General features: G+C 40.0%; 1 protein-coding gene across 1 annotated transcript; it reads left to right on the plus strand.

Annotated features, from left to right (window-relative positions):
• The first annotated feature begins 8,231 nt into the window (after positions 1 to 8,231).
• PRSS35 (serine protease 35) lies at positions 8,232 to 22,426 on the plus strand. Its single transcript, XM_025925837.2, has 2 exons — positions 8,232 to 8,425; positions 19,593 to 22,426. The coding sequence occupies exons 1-2, from the start codon at positions 8,415 to 8,417 to the stop codon at positions 20,851 to 20,853; spliced, it is 1,272 nt and encodes a 423-aa protein (XP_025781622.2). The 5' UTR covers positions 8,232 to 8,414; the 3' UTR covers positions 20,854 to 22,426.
• Positions 22,427 to 24,298: the final 1,872 nt, after the last annotated feature.

Raw genomic sequence — 24,298 nt, forward strand, 5'->3', positions numbered from 1 at the left:
TCAGCTGCTTGTGGGGGCCCCGATCAAGCCCTGTCCTCTGCTACAGTCCTTACCTGCAGCTGGCTCCTCCAGCTAGCTCCATTTGCATGCCCCAGCCCAACCTCCATCACCAGCCTCCACTGCTGTGTGCCCATGGCAAGACACAACAGCCATACTAGGGCACGCCAATAGCTAGGGCCCCTGCAGCTGCCAATATACCAGTAGTGTGCCTTGGCCCTTGCTTCCTGCTTTGGTCCCTAACACCACATGTTTTTCAAACCAGCCCCTGCCATCACATAGGCGCCTGCACTTGGCCCCCACAGAGCATGTACATACCACTGGCTCTGGCCGCTAGCAGTGCTTGCCCTAGTCCTTAGCCGTTGTATGTAGAGGGGCTGCTGAGGACTCAAACAACCTTGCACCCTTAGCAGACACCCTGCAGTGCCCACCCAGGACCATGCAGTTATCAATGCTGTGGACCCTAAGGCAATGGCCGAGAAAATGGATCACATGGCCCCTTAGACCCGGTGCAGCCACACACCCCTGTACTTGGCCCTCAGTGGATTTTTCAGCAGAGATCTTGCAGACCAGGAAAAAATAGGGTAATATTCTAAGCACCGAAAAAAAGAAATTGCCAACCAAGAATGCTTTACTCAGCAAAGTCATCCTTCAGAAGAAAAGGCAAGATAAAGACTTTCCCAAACAAACGAAAGCTGAGGGAGTTCATTTCCACTAGACCTGCCTTACAAGAAATGTTGAAATGAAAGGAGAGAACTAGAAACATGAAAATGAGTAACACACCGGGAAAGATAAGGATATAGTCAGATTCAGAACACTCTAATACTGTAATGTCAGTTCTATGTTGACCACTTAATTCTGGTATAAAGGTTGAAGAACACAAGTAATCAAATGTGTTATAGCTATCATCATTTGTTAATGGATACACAATATAAAAAGATGTAAATGACACATCAAAAACTTAAAAAGTGGAGGAGGATGATAAAAGACTGGAGTTTTTTGTTTTATTTTAGAGAGAGAGAGAGAGACAGAGACACAGAGAGACCATGTAAGCAGGGAGAGAGGGACAGAGGGAGAGAGGGAATCTTAGGCAGGCTCCACACTCAGCATGGAGCATGAAATGGGGTTCTGTCTGACAACCCTGGGATCATGACCTGAGCCAAAATCAAATCAGACACTCAACCGACTGAGCCACCCAGGTGCCCCAAAGAGTAGATAGAGTTTTTGTATGTGATTCAAGTCAAGTTGTTATCAGATTAAAAAATGACTGTTATGTTTATAAGATGCTTCAGGAAATTATCAGAGTAATCACAAATGAAAACCTATAGTAGATACACAGAAGATAAAAAGGAGGGAAACAAAGAATACCACTACAGAAAATCCATCCATTCACAAAAGAAGATAGCAAGAGAGGAATAAAAGAATAAAGAAACTACAAAATAGCCACAAAACAATGAACATGTATGCCCTTACCTACTAATAATTACTTTAAATGTAAATGGATTAAATGCTCCAATCCAAAGGCATATACTGGCTCAATGCATAAGACCCAAATATATACTGCCTACAAGAGACTCAGTTCAGCCTCAAACACACACATAGGCGCAAAGTGAAGGGATGGAAAAAAAATATTCCAAGCAGATGGAAACCAAACAGATCAGAGTAGCTACACTTATATAAGACAAACAGACTTAAAGTTAAACAACCTCATTATGGGGGCACCGGTGGCTCAGTTGATTAAGCATCCGACTTAAGCTCAGGTCATGATATCACAGTTGGTGAGTTTGAGCCCTGCCTTGGGATCTGTGCTGTCAGTTCAGAGCCCACTGTGGATCTTCTGTCCTCCTCTCTGTCTGACCCTCCCCTGCTTGTGCTCTCTGTCTCTCTCAAAAATAAATAAACATTAAAAAATAAACCAAACCTCATTATGTAATGATTAAGGGGTCAGTGTATCAAAAGGATATAAAAATTGTAAATATATAGGCACCCAACATAGGATTATCCAAATATATTAAGCAAATACTAGCACATCTGAAGGAAGTAATAGAAAATAATACAATAATAGCAGGGGACTCCATACCCCACTTTTAAAAATGGACAAATCATTCAGACATAAAATCAATAAGGAAAAAGGGATTTGAACTATACTTTAGATCAAATAGACCTAACAACCATATGTAAAATATTCTGTCCAACAGCAGCAGAATATACATTCTTAAGTGCACATGGAACATTCTCTAGGATAGATCATATGTTAGTTACAAAACAAGTCTCAGCCAATTTAAGATTGAAACCATATCACGTATGTTTTCTGACCACAATGGTATGAAACTAAAAATCAATAACAGGAAGAAAACTGGAAAATTTACAAATATGTGGAAATTAAACATCACACTTCTGAGCAACAAATGGGTTAGAGATAAAATTAAAAAGGAAATAAAAAGATATATTGAAACAAATGAAAATGGGAATATACCAAAACCGATGGGATACAAAAAAAATTAATGCTAAGAGGAATGCTTATAGCAATAAATGCCTACTTTAAGGAAAAAGAAATGTCTCAAGTAACCTAACTTTATACCTCAAGGAAGTATAAAAATAAGAACAAGTTAAGCCTAAAGTTAGTAGAAGGAGGAAGATAGCAATGTTCAGAGTGGAAATAAATGAACTACAGAATTTAAAAAAATAGAAAAGTTCAATAAAATTTAGAGTTGGTTTTCTCAGTTGGTAAATAAAATTCACAAACCTTTGGCTAGATTTACCAAAGAAGAAAATGAGAGAGAGAGAGTGAGAGAGAGAAAGCACAAAATAAGAAATGAAAAAGGAGGGGCACTTGGGTGACTCAGTTAGTTGAACATTGAACTTCTGAGTTTGGTTCGGGTCATGATCCCAGGGTTGTGGAATTGAGCCCCACATTGGGCTCTGTGCTGAGTGTGGAGCCTGCTTGGGATATTCTCTCTCTCTCTCTCTCTCTTTCTTTCTCTCTCCCCCTCTGCCCTCTGCCTCTGTCCCATGCTCATGCTCTCTTTCTCTTTCTTTCTCAAAAAAAAAAAAAAAAAAAAGACAGAAAGAAAGAGAAAGAAAGAAAGAAAGAAAGAAAGAAAGAAAAGGAGATATTATAACCCAATATCACAGAAATACAAAAGATCCTAAGAGACTACTATGAACAGTTAAACACCAACAAACTGGACAACCTAGAAGAAATGAATAAATTCCTAGAAACATACAACCTACTAAGTCAGAATCATGAAGAAATAGAAAATCTGAACAAACCAATAAGAAGTAAGGAGATTGAATAAGTAATCAAAACCTTCCAAACAAAGAAAAGCCAGATGACTTCATGGGTGATTTTTACCAAACATATAAAGAAGAATTAATACCAATTCTTCTCAAACTCTTAAAAAAATTGAAGAGAGGGAACACTCCCAAACTCATTTTTCAAGGCTAGCGTTACCCTCATACCAAAGCCGACAAGGATGCTACAGGAAAAGAAAATAATAGGTGAAGATCCTTAATAAATATACATGCAAAGATTCTCAACAAAATACTAGCAAACTGAATTCAACATCACATTAAAGGGATCATACATCATGTTCAAGTAGGCTTTTTTTCCTAGGAAGGCAAGGATGGTTCAATATATGCTTATCAATAAATATGTGATACACCACATTAATAGAATGAAAGACAAAAATTAAATGATCTTTCCAGTATATGCAGAAAAAGGATTTAACAAAATTCAATGTTCTTTCATAATAAAAACTCTTTAAAAAATGGGTATAGAATGAACATACCTCAATATAATAAAAGGTCATATATGACAAGCCCACAACTGACATCATAGTCAGTGGTGAAAGATTGAAAACTTTCCCTCTAAGATCAGAAGCAAGACAAGGGTGTCTACTCTTACCACTCTATTCATCATATTACTTGGAGTTTTAGCCTGTGCAATTAGGTAAGAAAAAAAAGGCACCTTATAAAAGGCACCTGAGTCAGAAAGGAAGTAATAAAATTGTGTTCTAATGACATGATTTTGTAAAGTGAATTTTTTTAAGTTTATTTATTTTTATTTGTGTGTGTGTTTATTTGTGTGTGTGTGTGTGTGTGTGTGTGTGTGTGTGTGAGAGAGAGAGAGAGAGAGAGAGAGAGAGAGAGAGAGCGCAAGCAGGGTAGGGGCAGAGAGAGAGGGAGAGAGAGAATCCCATGCAGGCTCTGTACTGTCAGCACAGAGTCCAATGTGGGACTCAAACTCATGAACTATGAGATCATGACCTGAGCTGAAATCAATAGTTGGACACTTAACTGACTGAGTCACCCAGGTGCCCCTAATGACATAATTTTGTATATAGAAAATCCTAAAGACTCTACCAAAAAAACTGTTAAACCTATTAATCACTTCAGTAAAATTTCAGGATACCAAATCAATATACACAAATCAGTTGCATTTCTATACGCTAACAAGGTATTTGAAAACAAAATAAACAATTCCATTTATAATAATGAAAACAATAAAATACTTAGGTATAAATGTAACCAATAAAGTTAAGTATCTATACACCAAAAACTATAAAACATTGAGGAAAGAAACTGTAAAGAAAAATAAATGGAAAGATATCTGTGTTCATGGATCAGAAGAGTTAATATTGTTAAAATATCCATACTACCTATACCCATGTATTGATTCAATGCAGTCGCTATGGCATTCGTTACAGAAATAGAAAAAAAAAAATCCTAGAATTCTTATGAAACCACAAAAATCCCAAAATAGCCAAAAAAAAAAATAGCAAAAGCAATCTAGAGAAAAAACAAGGCTGGAGATACCACACTTCCTGGTTTCAAACTATAGTGGAAAACTATAGTAATCAAAACAGTATGGTACTAGCATAAAAACAGACATATGTACCAATGGCACAGAATCAAGAGCCCAGAAATAAACCCACATGTATATACTCAGCCAGTATATGACAAAGGAGCCACAAATACTCAAGAAAGGATGGTCTCTTCAACCAATGATGTTAAGAAAACTGGATATCCACCTGGGAAAGAATGAAATTAGACCCTTATCTTAGACCACACACAAAAATTAACACAAAATGTGGTGAGGACTTGAAAGTAAGATTTGAAATCATAAAAATCCTAGAAGAGAACACAGGGAAAAAAGCTACTTGACGTTGGTCTTGGCAACGGTTTTTTGGATCTGACACCAAAAGAACAAGCAGTAAAAGTAAAAACAAATAAGTGGAACAACATCCAGCTAAATGCTTCTGCACAGCAAAGGAAACCATCAACAGAGTGAAAAAGCAACCTATTGAGTGGGAGAAAATATTTGTAAGCCATGTACCTGATAAGGGGTTAATATCCAAGACATATAAGGAGCTCATACAATCCAAGAGCAAAAGCCCCATATAATAATCTGATTAAAAACTGGGTAGAGGACTTGAATGGACATTTTCCCAAAGAAGATATACAAAATATACTTGAAAATGTGTTCAATATCACTAATCATCAGACGAATGCAACCAAAACCACAATGAAATATCATCTTCCACATGTTAGAACGGCTGTTATTGAAAAGATACGAGATAACAAATGTTGTTGAGGATGTGGAGAAATGGGAACCCTGGTTCACTGTTGGTAGGGATGTAAATTGGTATAGCTACTACGAAAAACAGTCTGGAAGTCCCTCAAAAGATTAAAAATAGGGCGCCTGGGTGGCTCAGTTGGTTAAGCGTCCAATTTCAGCTCTGATCATGATCTCACAGTTCATGAGTTTGAGCCCCATGTCGGGCTCTGTGCTGACAGCTCAGAGCTGGAGCCTGCTTCAGATTCTGTGCCTCCTTCTCTCTCTGCCCCTCTTCCACTCACTCTGTGTCTATCAAAAATAAATAAACATTAAAAAAATTAAAAATAGAACTACCATATGATCCAGCAATTTCACTGTAGGTATATATTTGAAGATGAAATCACTATTTCAAAGAGATTATCTGCACACTCATATTCACTGTAGCATTATTCACAGTAGCCAAGACATGGAAGCAACTTAAGTGTCCTTTAACAGGTGAATGGATAAAGAAAAGGTCTCTATGTATAAATATAATAATAATATTATTTACATACAATAAAATTATGTATTTATATATAAAATCATTTTATTTATATATTTATATATATAATAGAATATTGTTCAGTCATAAAAAAGAAATCCTGCTATCATCATGGATAGACTCTGAGAGCACTGGAATCTAAAAACCTTGAATTCATAGAAACAGAGTAGAACGGAGTAGTTACCAAAGGCTGAGGGTTTGGGGACATGGGAAGATGTTGGTCAAAGGGCACAAACTTTCAGTTATATGATTGATAAGTTTCAGGGATCTAATGGACAGCACAGAGACTATAGTTAACAATTTTGTATTGCAATTTTGAAAGTTGCTATGAGAATAAAGCTTTAATGCTCTTACCACAGCAACAGTTTAAAAAATGACAATGAGGTGAGGTAAAGGGTGTGTTAACTAACCTAATTGTGGTAAACATTTTGTGGTATATGTAACAAATCATCACACTGTATGCCTTTAAGCTTACACAGTGTTATATGTCAATTACATCTCAGTAAAGCTGGAGGTGGGACGGGAAGTGCTCCAGGAATAAGGTTCAGGAAGGGGGCCCTGAAAGTGTGGGAGCAATTGAAGCGGTACTGGGGTGATTACTAAATTAAAGGAATCAGACCTACTCCTGCACTAAATCCTTCCAGATTTATGCAGTGTTAGAATCCTCAAATGTTTGAGAAGGGCAGACTGCAGAATCACCCCACCACCTCCCCAGCTCAACCTTCTTAATATATTGTTGAAGAAAAGGAGGCCCAGGGCACAGCTACTTAGGGTCAGATGCGGCTTCCCACTCTGAGTTCTGGGCTTCTCTAGGACTTCCCCACACTCAATTTCACTGACAAACTTTTTTAGTTGAATACATAATTAGCATCTATTCCATTCTAGGTTCTGTGGTAGAGGGTAGGGATTCAAAGATACAGATGAAGATTATGACCTAATTAGTGAGACAGAGAGCTTCAGAACTAATTGTTTTATACCAGATAAAAATTACTAATAGATTTTAATGATATGGGTAAGTGAATATACAAAAATGCTAAGTGAAACAAACAGGAAACCTAAATATATATATATATATATATATATATATATATATATATATATATACATACATACATACATATATATATATTCTGATCTCAATTGTGTTAAAAAATACACAGAAACTTGAGAAATGCAATAACCCACTAATGAGCCAAGTGCTACGGAACATGCGAGGGCCTTGCGTTAGAAACACTTGTGCACTTATTTGACCTCCCTCCTTGGGGGGCCGGGACCCAGGTTTTGTTCTTGTTATTGGTGCATCTTGCCCCAGACCTGCCACCCGGTAGCAGTTCAGTACATGTTGAATCAATGAGACTCCCTTCTGCACGCGGTGCCCACCCCAAAGGAACGCGTCTGCTAAGAAGGAGAATAAGAGAAAGCGGGAAAGCGCGAGGTTAGCATGCTGGTAGGACCGAGGTGGGCAAGAACCACAAACTCAGAAAATAGTAAAGGCCAGCTAGCCTGGAGACAGACGGAAACTGACGCTCTCCCCCTGGCGGCGGCACAGGACACTCCGAGGGACCCCTCGGCCCAGCCCCGGGGTGGGCGCCTGCGGGAACTTGAGTAGTTACAGAGGCCGCGCTCACCCTGGGCGCAGGCGCCAATCCGAACTGCCCCGTGGCGGGACACGTCCCAGGAAGCGAAGTCCCCAATAGAGAAGGCTTGGGCTGGGGTTGGGGAAACAGCTCTGGTTCTTCTAGATGGCTGGGGTCTAGACGGCGAGCTGGGCAAGTGAGATTTGATGAACAACTCCCACGCACCTCCATCAGCCCTCCCCCCAACTGTAAAGTCTCTTCTTGAGGCTATGCAAGGGATGCACACTGTCACGCGGACAGACATCTCTTGTGAATGGACTCAGGAATTCTTCGTGGTGCTGCATTATTTCACTCTGGGGACAGAGATGCTGGGGTGAGAGGTTGCCCCGTCTGCCCTGCACCTCTAGGGAACCCCACCCCCCCCACACACACCTCCTTGGGCCCAGCGTCCGGGTTCCTTCCCCTCCCTCCTTCCCTCTTTCTCCTCTTGCCCACCTCCTCCCCCTCTTCGCCTCCCCCCGCGTCGGCCGGGCGTCATCGCCCCCTTTCCCCTCCCATCTCCAGACCGGCGCGCAGCTCAGCTCTGGCCTCCTCCGCAGTCTCCGCCACGAGCCGCTGGTGGTGCTGGCGGGTCCGCGAGGCTCGTGGCAGCAGCCCCCGCCCGCCCTCGCCAGCGCTCGGACCGCCTCGGGGGCCTTTGAGTCGAGCTGGGCAGCGTCCCGGGCACCGGGCACCGAATATGCTTCGCAGGTAAGGACGGAGCCCCCCACGGACAGGGCAAAACCCTAGAATCTGCAAGTTTCTCCGAGAAAGGCAGACCCACCCGAGGAGAGCTTCTTTGAGGGGCTCTAAGGATATGGATCAAACTTAGCACTTTAAGTCCTCAAAGAAACTACCGTCTCAATAGGCAACTCTGTGTGCCGGCCTCTGCACAGTTCAATATTAACAGTAACAGTGTTTGCATTGGACTATAAACGGAATTCTTTCTGCTTAAGCAGTACCAGAGGGGACCCTCTTTATTTTTATGATTATTAACAGATGCCATTGAAAAAGGTGTAAAACCATTCTTGGAAAGTCTACTCTGGTTGAAAGCCTCTTTGGCAGGGTTACTATGAAAGCTAGGAACCTCTGTCTCTCTAGCTCATCAACTTGGCTGCACAGGTCAGCAAAAGGAGCAGTGAAAAACATTTTTAAAATGAGAAGGTGAAATGAAATGGAAAAGTCTTGTACTTGTTTTAAAATACCAAAAAAAAGGGGAGGGGGCGTGTAGATAGACAAAGCAAGATTGACAGAATACTGGTAATTATTGAAGCAGGGTGGTGGGCACATGGGTTGCACTTTTTTCTCCGCCTTTTTCTACTTTCCCTCTACTTTTGTGTAGTTGGGAAATGTTCTCCAATAATAAAGTTTTTTTGCAAAGTTGTAGAAACACTCCCACCTGCTTCCTTTGACCTTTTTACCCTGTCATTGATTTGAAAAGAAGCTGCTTGCCCTATGTAGGTATTTTCCCCCTTTTTTTAACCCTTCTCACTTCTGAAATTAATTCTCATTTTATCCCAGGGCATTTGTCTCTACAGAGGATTATAAAAGTCATATTTTGCTGCTTGGAGAATTATGCCTAGAATCTGGTTTTTAATTTAGAAGAGAGAATGTACACATTCCAGCCAAATAAGACATCTAGGCTGGAAAGCAGTGGCCAAGTATGTGGAATTTTATTTTTATTAGGAAATCTTAGAGGAGCCCCTTTAGTACAAGAAGAGGCGGGGCATGGATACTCTGCCCACTTTTCTTCCAGACAACCTGGAAACCTGTAGACTCTTAATCTTTTTCATGTTTTTTAAATGTGAGATTGTTTAGCTCAGTGCTTGGCACATAGTATGTGCTCATTATATGTTCAAATAAACAACTGCTAATGTGAGTTAATTTTCCCTATTGAGTAAATTATTTATCTTTCTCTGCCCAGTGCTCAAATATCCGAGGCAAGCATACTGCATTTTAACAGTAGGATCAGGCTTGGAATTTTGGAGGCTGAGTTAACTCTGCAGATGAGAAATCGGACAGGAGAGGTTAGGAAACAGCAAAATCAAATTAGTGGTGTAAAAGTTATTTTAGAACTTTGCTTAACCCCATTTTTCTTTCAAAGCTTCAAAATAGGTTAAACTGATACATGATTAGCCAAAAGGATTGTGATCGTAAGAGGCTTTGAAGACTGATGAGTAGCGAACCTGGTACATTTACGTATATTCTTTGGTCTCAAAGGCCAACTTGCAAGATAAAAAATAAGTCAGGAGCCATACGCTGTGCACTTCCTATGTCATTGTACGGGAGAGCCAGCAGAGTGTTCGTTTGGGGCTCCCAAAAGTGCCATGCACCCCAAAGTTGATTTACACACCGCATATCCATTACATGAATCGAAACGTACATCTCCTGGAAAAATAGCTAAAAAACAAAGGGGGGTTTTATTTTTTTTTTATTGTGATGAGAAACAGAAGTTGTGGGTTACTGTAAAATAATCAACTGTGTAACTTTACCATCTTCCTTTCCCTCAAGTACTGCCAAATTTTTAAAGCAGACGTTACTTTGTCTCCATTCCTGAAGCTAAACTTGAAAATAGTGCTATGGTATGATATTTTGAATAGAAATTGGCATTTTGTCAATGAACTTCTTGCCATTTCTTCGCAGCATTGAGTCAGTGGAGAGCTTACCCTTTGGTAATGGATTATAAAGTATTTGATAAACATATGTGAAATATTTGGCAAGTTGAAACTTTTTCTTTGGGTTGAAATGACTTGCAGCACATTTCGGGGGCTCTTCAGCCGTGCTGTAGGTCACAGTGGAAGTGTGCTGGCACGACCATGGTTTTTGGAAAACCACCTGCCAGAAAATTGTCTGGCTGTAGACAGCATCATCAGCCCTCAGTTCATCAGGATAGGCTCTGTGGCCTGTAGGTGGGTTTTCTAAATGTGATAAATTCCATATGTGACAACCATTTAGTATATTATTAGCCAGTTGGACTTATCCCCCTGCTGAATCCTGCGTGCTTTTAAAATAAGTTCTGTATCATAGCTCAGTGAATGTAAACAATTTAAACTCAGGACTTTAGCTTCACCATCAGCAGGCTAGTTCTGCCATCTAGTGGTGGAAGTATGGACAGCAGGCCAGGGACCAGCAATAGAAGCTTCTCAAAGATCACCGATGAGTAAGTTACTTGTGTTTCTCATTTGTGGTTTAATCTGAGACTTCAGAGCTGAAAGGTATCTTAGAAGTGTTCTACTCCAGCTCTGTAAGTCAGGAGGATTACCGCAGAGATTCTTAAACAAGGAAAGAAACTTTGAAATGATGCATAACCTAGTAAGCACCCAGTATGCCTTTGTTGAATAAACAAATTTCTCCACCCTGTTCCAGTTCTTGTCTCTCTTTAGCGACGTTGCTCCATGCCACCATAAAGTTTTAATAGGATCTTCTATTTTTAGTTCTCAAACTGCATGACTGTATGATTTTCCATGAAATGAAAATCTCCGTTTATGTCCTAGTCTCTGGACCAAACTTTCTTTCCCACTTTCTACCACTCCCTAGTGTTCTTTCTTTCTAAACATCCAGAGTGGACAGTTGTAAAAACTAGACTCTTATCTTTACTGCTGCTATAAAAATTATCAAAAATTTAGAGACTTAAAACAACAACACATTACCTTACAGTTCTGGAGGCCAGACGCCTAAAGAGGGTCAGCAGGGTTGCATTCCTCCTGGGAATTCGAGGAGAGAATTTGTTTCCTCACCCTTTCTGGGTTCTAGAGGCCACCCACATTCCTTAGCTTGCAGGCCTGCAACACTCCGACCTCCGCCTCGTCTTCTCGGCTCCTCGTCAAGCTTCACCCTTCTTCGTATAAGGATCCCGGTGATGAATGGGTCTCACCTGGAGAATCCCAGCTAATCTCCTCATGTCAAAATCCTTCACCAAATCACATCTGCAGTCTTCTTGACCATGTCAGAAACATATCCACGGCTTCTGGGGATTCAGATATGGCATTTTGGGGAGCCATTATTTGGCATACCATAGTGAGGTGCCCGACAGATGGAGATGTATGAAATCCCTTATAAATATCTACCTATGTTTTGACTCCTATTGTTTGATGTTAATAGTAGTAATTGCTGTCATTTGTGAGTGCTTGCTGTGCTCTGAGCACGACGCTTATATACGTCATACTAGCTTCTCACAAAACTGTAAAATTTTATTCGTGTTTTTTTTTTTAATTTTTTTTTTCAACGTTTATTTATTTTTGGGACAGAGAGAGACAGAGCATGAACGGGGGAGGGGCAGAGAGAGAGGGAGACACAGAATCGGAAACAGGCTCCAGGCTCCGAGCCATCAGCCCAGAGCCCGACGCGGGGCTCGAACTCACGGACCGCGAGATCGTGACCTGGCTGAAGTCAGACGCTTAACCGACTGCGCCACCCAGGCGCCCCTTTATTCGTGTTTTAACCACTGTAGGAAATAATGTTGGGAGAGGTTACGTAACCTTCACAGAATCATACTGCCAGGAAGTCACAAGTGTACTCAAGTCGGTTTGCCCTCAAAGCCCACTGCCTCCATAATTGTTGAAACACCTGTGTTCTTGCTGTCCACCGTGCTTCCATCGCTAACACGGTTACTTTCTCATCACTGTGATCCCATACACTTTGTAACTTAGTTTTTTTTTAATGTTTATTTACTTTTGAGAGAGAGAGAGAGAGAGAGGGAGGGAGGCATGAGCGGGGGAGGGGCAGAGAGAGGGAGACACAGAATCCGAAGCAGGCTCCAGGCTCTGAGCTGTCAGCACCAGCCTGACGCTGGGCTCAAATTCACAGATGGAGAGATCGTGACCTGAGCTGAAGTCAGACACCCAACCGACTGAGCCACCCAGGAGCCCCATGTTGTAACTTAAATGTGGCCTCCGTTCCGTGTTCCAGTCAGGGAGTGACATTAGGTGAGGGCCTCCGGGAGGCAAGGAATTATACTTTTCAGAATCCCCATTCTCCCCTGCATCTCTCCCAGTTGGTGAAAGTGACTGTTAAAGCTTTTAAACGTGATCTCCGCAAGGTGACCTGTGTCACGCCCTCTGCACACCTGCTTGTTCTCCCTGGTGATACCCTTCCCCTCCTGCCGTGGCCTTTTGCCCAAACCAGCACTACTCTCTGCAGTTATTGAGAGCATCTGGGCCCGGCCCCAGTGACTCCCTGTTGTGTGTCAATCTTCACACCTGTTGTGTGTCAGTCTTCCACTGGGTAGGTGGGGGTGAAAGTAGGGGAGGGGAGGAGACGGACATGCGCATTTTCGCGTGTATGTAGTGTATAAATGTAGGCAGTGCTGTTGGGAGGGGCAGGTGGTTGGAGTCATGGATGGCTAAATACGGCACAGGCATGTCGTAAAAAAGTGGGTATGTGATCATTTCTGTATCCTAGCACACACATTAGGTCGAAATTGGTGTTGGCCCTCCAAGGTCATTGATCTGAGCAGTGCCTGACCCACACTACCCATAGAAAATGTTTGACAGGTTAATGCAAAATTATGTTCCCTGGCAGTGTGGTATACACTTGAGTTTGGACAACTATGTCACCAATGTCACCATACATAGCAAGGGGCGGATGCAAACACAGGCCTGAGTAAGTGAGAATCTCTTACCTGGTGAGGGAAAGTAACTTGGTGCAGATTCTTGACGGTAAGTCAGCATCCTTATTTTCACAGGCAGGAAAAATATTTCATGTGAAATATTTAATATAGTGACCAATCATCTAATCTTTCATTAATCCACCTACCTACTTAAGCTAAACTATACACTTCTCCAGGTAAACAAAACAAAACAAAACAAAACAAAATAACAGAAGAGAAACTGAATCCTAGAATATAACTATGTCATGCCATAGTAAAATTCTATACACTATAGATAGACTCGCTCAAAAGGTTAGGTTTTTATTTCACCGTAAACTGCTCCCTTGTAGTAATTATTTTGACATTGACCCTGTTTCTTTTTAAGCTGAGGGCCTGATGCCATTCTAGAATTCCTAATGTAGATCCAGGCTATAAATAAGACACAGGAAATGCAATTCGAGTGTTCTGTGGCTGGGTAATGTTTAATCACACTTAAGTTTAATAGCTCTGAGAAAAATATATTACAAAGCCACAGATATTCACAGACATGAGTAATTAGGAAAGCATTCATGTGGGAAGTCTCTAAAATGTAGCTGTCCTTGAACAAAAAACATAGCAAACAAAACAAAGAAAAGGGGAGTTTGAGAGTGTGTCTGAAACTCTTCTGAAATAAAAAATTAAAAAAATATATATATATATATATTTGTTTAGTTTTAGAAAAGTAGGAGTGTTATAGCTGTGGCTTATGTAATAAACTATTTTAAAGTGATAGTCATTCAGCCATTAGAGTAATAATTATAAAAGAACCTATTATTGACTGCTTTACTGTGCTCTGGGCTTACAGATCATTCTTTGGATATATCATCTTGTTTAATCTCCACGATTACGTTATGAGGGAGAGATTACTGTTCTCCCTACTTTGCAAATGAGGACGCTGAAACTGAGCATAGTGAACTGCCCAAAATCATATGTCTAATACATGGTCAAGATGAGACTTAGCCCAAGTGTTCTTACTCCCTGGTCTATACACATAACCACTCCACTCTACGGATGCTCCAGGATTCCAAATACGTTAGCTATCACACGTCTAAGAAAACATAAGCAAACAGAGGGTGATAGTAAGTTCTCTCTTGAGTTTCATGTGGTCATTGCTATTAATCTGGACCAAGAACAAGTGTGAAGTAATATCTACTCCATCAGTGAGAATTTATCTACAAAGCCTGATTCTTGCTCCTCCCCTGATTCCCTTCCACTCCATTTGTCTCCATGATCCAACCCATAATCTACTGTGTGTACACTGACTCATGGTGGAGAGTCAAGGCTGCAACCTCACTTTTGCTAACCAGAACTGGTATTTGAAGCCCCAAATCCAAGGCATCTGGAAAGTGACAGTGAAGGTCACAGTTATAATGGGAAACAGGAAAAAGGAGGAGGAGGAGGGAAGACACTGGACATTAAAGCTTCCAAAATGTTATGGCTGCCCCACCAGTTGGGACTGTGTCTCTTTAGATCAATGAGTTGGTGCTTTTTGGATGATGGGCACATGTGGATGTGTTGTCCACTGAACCATGGATTGCTCTATCAGTAAGAGCTATCATTTACCTTACACTGACACTTTACCACAAGGCAAACTTAGATTTTCCAAAAGAAAGTGTCCTTAAACATTTGTCCAATTTTAAATTACAGGCCAAATTGGACAGGCTAACTGAATTCATGTCCTCTTATTACTGTGATTCTGAGGTTGTATTTCAAGGCTCTGCCCTTCCCATGCCCAAGGATAGATGTGGGCATAGCTTTTATTCCTGCGGTGCACTGTAGCAGGGCTCCCTCAAAGGGCACCAGACAGGGCTGGCAAATCCATGCTGTCTTATAATTTGTAGCATCAGATGTTGGAAGCATTGCTTACAAGCCTACTGAATTTTTTTTTTAATTGAAGTAGAGTTGACACACAATGTTGCATTAGTTTCTGGTGTACAACATAGTGATCTGACAACTCCATAGGTGATGCTCACCCGAAGTGTAGCTACGATGGGTCACCATACAGCACTATTATACCATTGACTATATTCCCTAAGCTGCCCCTTTTATTCCGTAACTGGAAGCCTGTGCCTCCCATTCCCCTTTACCCATTTTGCTCTTTTGCCCCCCAACTAGTCCACTGAATTTGGATATTTTCAGATGTATTATTAAATCACTTATATAAAAGAATATCTTTTCTTTATTAATGGCTGAACCATTTGATATTGGCAATGGCTGACATAGTAAAAGAGCAAAGTCAAGAATAAAGTTGTTCACAAAGATGAGGTAGAGGTCACTTGAAACTTGGTTAAGCAATCATCCCTGGGAAAGCTGCCTTCTGGGGTATGGCTCAAGATGCTGCCCCAGGCCTTTACCGCTGCAGTGGTTCTCAAACTGTACTATCTGAATCTCCTGGAGGGCTGGTCAAAACATGGATAGCTGGGAACCCCATCCCCCACCTCCCCTATTCTGATTCTGGAGAATTTTGGAAAGTAGCTCTGGGTTGGACCCTGAGAATTAGCATTTTTAACAAGATCCCAGGTGATGCTGCTGCTGGTCTGGGACTGAAATCTGGGCATGCCTCGATATGACAGAGTTTATTTTGCCATACACAAGTGTGGAATTTTATTAACAAACCAATAACATTCTTTTGAGTTGTTCATGTTTCATTTTGAGTTTGAAGGCAGGAAAAATACCAATGTCCCAGCTCAAAGCAGTCAGGCAGGAGGCGTTCCCTCTTCCTTACAGGAGGGTCAACCTTTTTTGTTCTATACAGACCTTCAACTGATTGGATGAGACCCACCCATATTCAGAAGGGAAGTCTGCTTTTCTCAGTCTACCAATTTGAATGCTACTCTCTTCCAGAAACACCTTCACGGATGCACCCAGAATAATGTTTGACCAAACATCTGGGTACCCTAGTACCAACTAGTCAAGTTGACACATAAAAGTTGCCATTACATGGGGCTTTCTTAAAAGTCTGCCTAGAGAATTATGGCACAAGGTGCATGTTTTGTTTGGTAAAGAGTAGATGAACTTCTATATTTGAGCTTACTACTCTAGTTCAATGATCTGTGTAGCAAAAGATTATCTTGTCAATTATCATTTAATATTTGCATTCTGCCTTTCTAATCCCTAACTAGCTTTAGTTGTAAGACAAGATTAAATAGCAGTGAAAAGAAAAAAAAAACAAAAACAAACCTAACTGGACTGGAGAAACAATATCATGGTACCATGACTTAGATGTCTTCTGTTTTGCCTAGGAATGCCTTTCACACATTTTTACTCCTTGGATCATTAGTATCAACTGTTAAAATGTACAGAGTGATTCTTCGTATTTCTCAACATGGATATTTGACGTTCTGTCTTTGGTGTGTATTCTTATATTAAGTTCACAATGGACAGCTTTTGTCATTAAGGACTAAATGAAAAAAAAACCCAATTTTTAAAAGTTATTTTTCCCACACTAAAAAATTTCCTTGATTGAAGTTTTGCTAAGAATCAAGTAGATAATATCAAATACACACACAGTTTTCTAAATATTTATTTCGAGAGGAGAGAGAGCACACGCACATGCATGTATGTGCGTGTGCAAATGGGGGAGGAGCAGAGAAAGAGGGAGACAAGAAATCCCAAGCAGGCTCCATGCTCAACACAGAGTCCTACATGGGGCTCAGTCTCACAAACCGTTAGATCATGACCTGAGCCAAAATCAAGAGTTGGGCATTTAAACAACTGAGCCACCCCGGCGCCCCTACATACATTTTTAAAATAGTCTATTTTGCTCTGTTGTTAGGCCTAGAGGCAGCAAATAGGTCTCTGATTTTAGCATTTTTTTAAAAGGCAAAGGCGTAATTTTTCATCATGGGAACTACCCACTTAAACATGATTTCAAGGCCTCAATAGGGTTACTGAGTTGTCAGCCCTTTTCACTCCAACTGAATTAAATAAAATTGACAAAATGAAATACTCATTGTGAAAATTATAACAAAAGAAAATACTAACTGGCTCAACAAAATAATTACCAATATAATTACTGCTTTGTATAAAGTGACATTTGCCATGTGGATGATTAGAAAATATTGTGACTGAGTGTGGAGATTTTCTGAACAATGTCCGTTATTGATTTTTTGATGATACCCATCACTCTGTACAGAAGAATGCCCTCTCTCCAAAATAAACTGCAAGTAGGGGCGCCTGGGTGGCGCAGTCGGTTAAGCGTCCGACTTCAGCCAGGTCACGATCTCGCGGTCCGTGAGTTCGAGCCCCGCGTCGGGCTCTGGGCTGATGGCTCAGAGCCTGGAGCCTGTTTCCGATTCTGTGTCTCCCTCTCTCTCTGCCCCTCCCCCGTTCATGCTCTGTCTCTCTCTGTCCCGAAAATAAATAAACGTTGAAAAAAAAAAAAAATTAAAAAAAAAAAAAAAACAAAATAAACTGCAAGCTATTTAGCAAACAAAACAGCCTAATATTAACCTGAATTATCATTACTCAGCAGTCAAGTATGGGCAGATAAAAAAATGAAATTGCAAAACTTCAATGTAATTTTGCTGATACCAAATCATGGTATTCTAAATTTGCTTAATGTGTTCAAATATATGATGAAACAAATGAATTATGTCATGTTTCACTGAATATATCACACTTAAACAGTAAAATGGCTCATGTAGTATGTGTTTCTGTTCTATCAAAAGAATGTTATTAGTGTGTTAACCAACTTCTCTACTTACGTATGGCAAAATGAATTCTCATGTCAAGAGATGCCCATATTCAACCCTGCCTCAGAGACAATCTTTGCTTCTCATGGCAGTGCACAGGATCTCATAATGTGCCCTGGGTTGTGGGCCATTCCTAATATTTCTCATTAGTTTCTTTTCCATGAAAAAAAAAATAAAATAAAGCTCATCAGAAAGCACTGAGAGTAAAGGTATTGTAGGAATAATCTAACCTTGAATCATCTGGTTTTCTATAAAATGAATAGCATACGGTGAGCCTTGGTATTTTAATGATTAGTTAAAATACACTTAGAGCATAGGTCACGAATAATAGTGACCTCGAAGTTCAAAATTGCTGCTGTAAAGAATGCCACCACTGTCTCCTACCCACACAAATGAAAACTGACAAACATCAATTTGATGAAATAGATTTACATACCAGGGAGCCTAGAGAAGCAGGAAAAGAGGGCAAGAAGATGTAGACAACAGAAGAGGTATTATATAATGTATAAAGTACTGAAAACTTAAAAGATGTTTAACACAAAAGCACTGCTCTTAGATGATGACACTAACGATAAAAGGGACTATAGTTAATCAGGATCATGTTCCCCCAAGTGGCAAATTCAGAACCACCGCCTTAAATTCTTACAACTAATTTTAATACACAGTAAGCTTCTACTGTGAAGAATTTTTGTACGTTGCTTTGCTTAGATGGTAGTTCCAAGCACAGCTTTTTAAAAAACGCATGGCACATTGCACCATTAGTGAGTTTGGTCAGCAAACCATGGTTTAAGGAAATTCAGTGTATTCCAATGAACATTGTTTGAGCTCTGTGCTAGGCATTTATACTCTAGAGATGAGGAATTTATGATCCTTGCTCTTAAAGAGCGAAGTGCAGGGGAAAGAGCATGACATCTGCTGCTATCTTTATTTCTAAGTCATCTGGAAATAATGTTGTAGGAGACCTAGGGAGGGAGAGTGTGGCTCAGGCAATAAGGGGCCACAGTTTGTCACCCCATCTTACCATCCCATGCATTGGGCTGTCTGGGAGGTAGAGGCGGAGATGGCAGGTGGGGGTGGGGGGAGGTGGGTTAGGCCTGGTGGAAGGTGGGGTGAAATACAGTTTACTAATTTTGGAAGTTTGTGTGCACCTTCTTAGCAGGGTGTTTATCTAATCTCAGCAAAATTGAAGTACCGTGAAAATAAGGACTATTTGGTGGTGATGGTACATTTAAGACTCAAGGCCTATGGGGCGCCTGGGTGGCGCAGTCGGTTAAGCGTCCGACTTCAGCCAGGTCACGATCTCACGGTCCGTGAGTTCGAGCCCCGCGTCGGGCTCTGGGCTGATGGCTCAGAGCCTGGAGCCTGTTTCCGATTCTGTGTCTCCCTCTCTCTCTGCCCCTCCCCCATTCATGCTCTGTCTCTCTCTGTCCCAAAAATAAATAAACGTTGAAAAATTAAAAAAAAAAAAAAAAAAAAAAGACTCAAGGCCTAAATGAAATAAGTAACATATTTAAAAAGAGAACCTTATAAAGCGTCACTTTCTCTTTATATTTTTAAGGACAAAAGAGAAGAGCAAAATGGAAAACGTGCTATTTTGTTGGATATTTTTCACCCTCGGGTGGACCCTCACTGATGGATCTGAAATGGAACAGGATTTTATGTGGCACTTGAGAAAAATACCCCGGGTCGTCAGTGAAAGGACTTTCCGTCTCACCAGCCCCACCTTCAAGGCAGATACTAAGATGGTGCTAGATAGAGTGTGTGGCATTGAATGCCAGAAAGAACTCCCAGCTCCCAGCCTTTCTGATCTGGAAGACTTTCTTTCCTACGAGACTGTCTTTGAGAATGGCACCAGAACCCTGACTAGAGTGAAAGTCCAAGATGTGGTCCTTGAGCCAACTCAGAATATCACCACAAAAGGAGCACTGGTGAGGAGGAGAAGGCAGGTTTATGGCACAGACAGCAGGTTCAGCATCTTGGACAAAAGGTTCTTAACCAATTTCCCTTTCAATACAGCTGTGAAGCTCTCCACAGGCTGCAGTGGCATCCTCATTTCCCCCAGCCACGTTCTAACAGCGGCCCACTGTGTGCATGATGGAAAGGACTACATCAAAGGGAGTAAAAAGCTAAGGGTAGGGTTGTTGAAGATGAGAAATAAGGGTGGTGGCAAGAAACGTAGGGGTTCTAAGAGGAGCAGGAGAGAGGCGAATGGTGGTGACAAGAGAGAAGGTACCAAGGTGAATCTGGAGAGAGACAAGGCTGGAAGAAGAAGAAGAAAGGAATCTGGTCGGGGCCAGAGAGTTGCTGAGGGGAAGCCCTCCTTCCAATGGACCCGCGTCAAGAATACCCACATCCCCAAAGGCTGGGCTAGAGGAGGGAGAGGGGAAGCCGCTTTGGACTATGACTATGCTCTTCTGGAATTGAAGCGCCCTCATAAAAAGAAATATATGGAACTAGGAATCAGTCCAACCATCAAGAAGCTGCCTGGAGGAATGATCCACTTCTCAGGATTTGATCGTGACAGGGCAGATCAATTAGTCTACCGGTTTTGTAGTGTGTCTGATGAATCCAATGATCTCCTCTATCAATACTGTGATGCTGAGTCGGGATCCACTGGTTCTGGGGTCTATCTTCGTCTGAAAGAACCAGACAAAAAGAACTGGAAACGCAAAATCATTGCGGTCTATTCAGGCCACCAGTGGGTGGATGTCCACGGCGTTCAGAAGGACTACAATGTGGCGGTGCGCATCACTCCCCTCAAGTATGCCCAGATTTGCCTCTGGATTCATGGAGATAATGCCAACTGTACTTATGGCTGATGGAAATCTGAAACCAGTCAATGGATTACCTAAATCGCGGAGCAAACCAGTTATTATGGTAGCAAGATCACTTCATAGGTTATGCCCGGACTTGAACCCTATCAATAACAATTCAACATTTTTATAAATTTACCTTTTCAAAATTAGAAGCTTTTCATATGTTTAAAAAACACTTAGGTACAAATACTGAAACTAGACGGGCACCTCAATGTCAAGTATATATTCTTCTTTTACATAGTGATAAGTATCATTTGTGGGAAGTCTTTTGTTTCTCTCTGCCTTCCTAAAATTAGTCACTCTTTAAAAGTTCAAACTGGTATTATACATAGTATGATTTTTCAGTGGACTTATTCTCAGGGTCCTACTCTAACAAGAATCTAATAGGGTGCTGGTTGCATATTAAATGTGAAACTGCATATACAGACATAGACAGTGTCAGGGTAGAGATGATAACTTACAATAGTTTGTACTACTTGGAGATGGACCCATTCAGTTCCTGCCCTCTGTGTTTATATTATGCTTTCTGTTGGGTCTGAGAAACTTTGGTTTAGATTTTTTTTTTTTTTTTTTTTAAGAATTACAAGGTACAGCAAACTTTATAAGCAAAGCTAACAACTGTTTCACTGCTTTAAAACATATCAGTTGAAGTGTTCATTATTTAAAAATGAGAGACATACTGTTCTATGAAATAAATCTAGTTGAAAAAATAGGGAAGCTGAGACATTTTAAGATCTCAAGTTTTTATTTAATACTCAAAGCATAGACTTTTCATGAATGCAGAGGGAAGACAGCTAAAAAGTTACAAATGATCATGTATTGAAAGTCTCATCATTTTATCCTATAGTTTTCTGTGTATGAGGTGTTATAGTTTTAGGACAAGGAATTTTATTTAGTCTTTTTCAATAGAGAATCTTTTTCCCATTGACATGACAGATCTCAGCTTTCCTAATAGAGCCATACACATATTATTTTGGCTATTTCTCTGCCTAATAATTTTAGATATATCCCTAAAAATGAATATAATTTACAAATACAATTTTTAAAAGGAGGTTCTGATTATTTTCATTAGGGACCAAGGCTGTATACTCCTTCGGGCCACCATGGCCGCCTGAGCAGACAGAATCCAATGACTGCCTTCAGGCACAACACACAGTAGTTACATATTTCTTGAATGAGCAGATATTTTGCTGAATCGTTGTAAAAGGGGGTTAGTTCAGGCCATTATGTTGAAAGGGTTGTAGTGATTTGCTGTTGAGCACACCATAAAATTCAGGAATGGCAGGCCTAATTTCTGGTCTGCTATTTTTGGCAGTTTCTACGGCACACATTCCTTTTTCTCATGACTCACCTAAGTCATTGATTCTGCTGGAGTCAAAATTTATTTTACCTATTATTTTTTTAAGAGAATGGGGAGTTATACCCTTGATTAGTATGCAAAAGAATATTGGATTAGGTTATGATAAAAGGTGATTTTATGAATGTTGTCCAAAATACCTGGAATTTAATACAAGTATACATACTTTTATGGTGTGAATCTGTTTAAAAATCATTCAATAAAAATTTAAAAAATTAATCAATCATAACTCTTATTGTATCTGTATATATGTATATACAGGGTTTCAGGAAATATTAAATTGTGTCATTTATTTAAAAAAAGATTTTATTTAATTCTGAATGCATTTCACCAAGCAGGATTTTATCCTTGGTGCCAGGGGAATAGGGCTATTGACTCAAAAGTTTTGATGCAATCTTTTTTGGGGAAACATCTATATGATCACTGCAACGGAAAGTGTTTCAACGTGATTTTTGCACACTTATGTGTTTGCAAACACACAATCTTCATCTTTGATTCTTAGGAAATACTTCTTGGGATTTGATTCAGTTCAGAGTAATTTAGGGTGCTTGGTATCAATCGTTTAGAGCTTAAGCTTAAATTCTGAATACATATAATTTCCCTAAGATCATTATACTTTTCAAAACTGTAAAATTTAGCTTATTTTATTTGCAGAGATTTATTTTGTTCTCTCCTCTTCTGTTTTCCAAGTGAATCATGAGTCTTATATGACCTATTTAGGACCACTAAAGTATACTACATTACTCAGAAGGTTGTAATGCACATACTTTCCCTGTCATGCTTATCAGACTTGAAATAGAAAATTAAATCGAATTCACTTGGCTGAAGAAATACATTCATGCACACATATGATGTCTGCTGTGTGCAAAGGACTATAGTGACCTTCTGCTTGAAGAAACTCATCAACGATTGAGCTCAAATAACTACAGTATTTACAAAACAAATGAAATTGAAAATCGTGAGGTTTTTTTCTTTACCCAAATAATGTATTTCATTTTATTTGTTTTTTTCTTGCTCAAATGGATGAGTGTGTGGGCAGAAGAGACATTTCTTTTTTCCTTTTTTGATGTGCTTATTTAAATTCCAAATGTGTTTTTTAATTTTAATTGTTTATTAATTTTGAGAGAGAGAGAGAGAGAGAGACAGCAAGTGGGGAGGGGCAGAGAGAGAGGAGAGAGAGAATCCTAAGCAGTCTCTGCACTTTGAGCATGGAGCCGGACATGGGCTTGAACTACGAACCTCAAGATCATGACCTGAGCCGAAACCAAGAATCGGACACTTAAACTGACTGAACCACCCAAGTGCTCCCCAAATGTTTTCTTTGAAAAAAGATTTAAATGTATGTACGAACAAGACCAGAGTTCCAGACAAATCATTACCTTTTATATTTTTAGATCAAAGAATTCTTTGAAATTCTTTTTTCATAGAAAGAATCTCAGAATTAGAAGAGACCATAAAGATCATTTAGTTTAACTCCAAAATTTAGATTTTAATTTCCATCCACAGCACTCCATTCAAGTAGTTGTCCAGTAATAAAAACTTTTTACCACCTAAATGTTGATTAGTTATTAAAATTAATTCAGGAATTTAACTTTTAAAAATTATTAGTTCAGTTTGCTACATTGTACAAAAATTATATGGCTTATCTTGCATTTTATCCCCATCTTCACATTTCAATTACTCAATTCTTTGGCCTTATGCTGGCAAATTGGGTGTTTACTCATCAAAAGTAAACTGTGAGCCTTAATTAAGTATATTGGGGTAAGGCAACTGAACCAAGCACAAGGATTACAAGGATGAGGATCTATAGCTATAAATAGCCTGGAAATAGCATCATTATTCTTTAATGTGATGTCCCTCTCATGATTATATTTTGGCTACTGATTTTAAAGATTACCTGCTAAGGCTTAGAAACTAGTTTTATGTTAGTAAACATTTCCAATTAATTAATGGAAGAATATTTTATATATATATATATATATATATATATATATTTCCCCCCCCCCCCCCCCCCCCCAGTTAGAATTGCTCTTTCATTAAAGCCCTAACCATTAGGTTCAAAGATACGTGGGAGATTGGGTCTAATTGATC

The sequence above is a fragment of the Puma concolor genome, chromosome B2 (genome assembly GCF_028749965.1).
Source record: "Puma concolor isolate L17-30 chromosome B2, mPumCon1.1.hap2, whole genome shotgun sequence".
Taxonomy (NCBI): domain Eukaryota; kingdom Metazoa; phylum Chordata; class Mammalia; order Carnivora; family Felidae; genus Puma; species Puma concolor.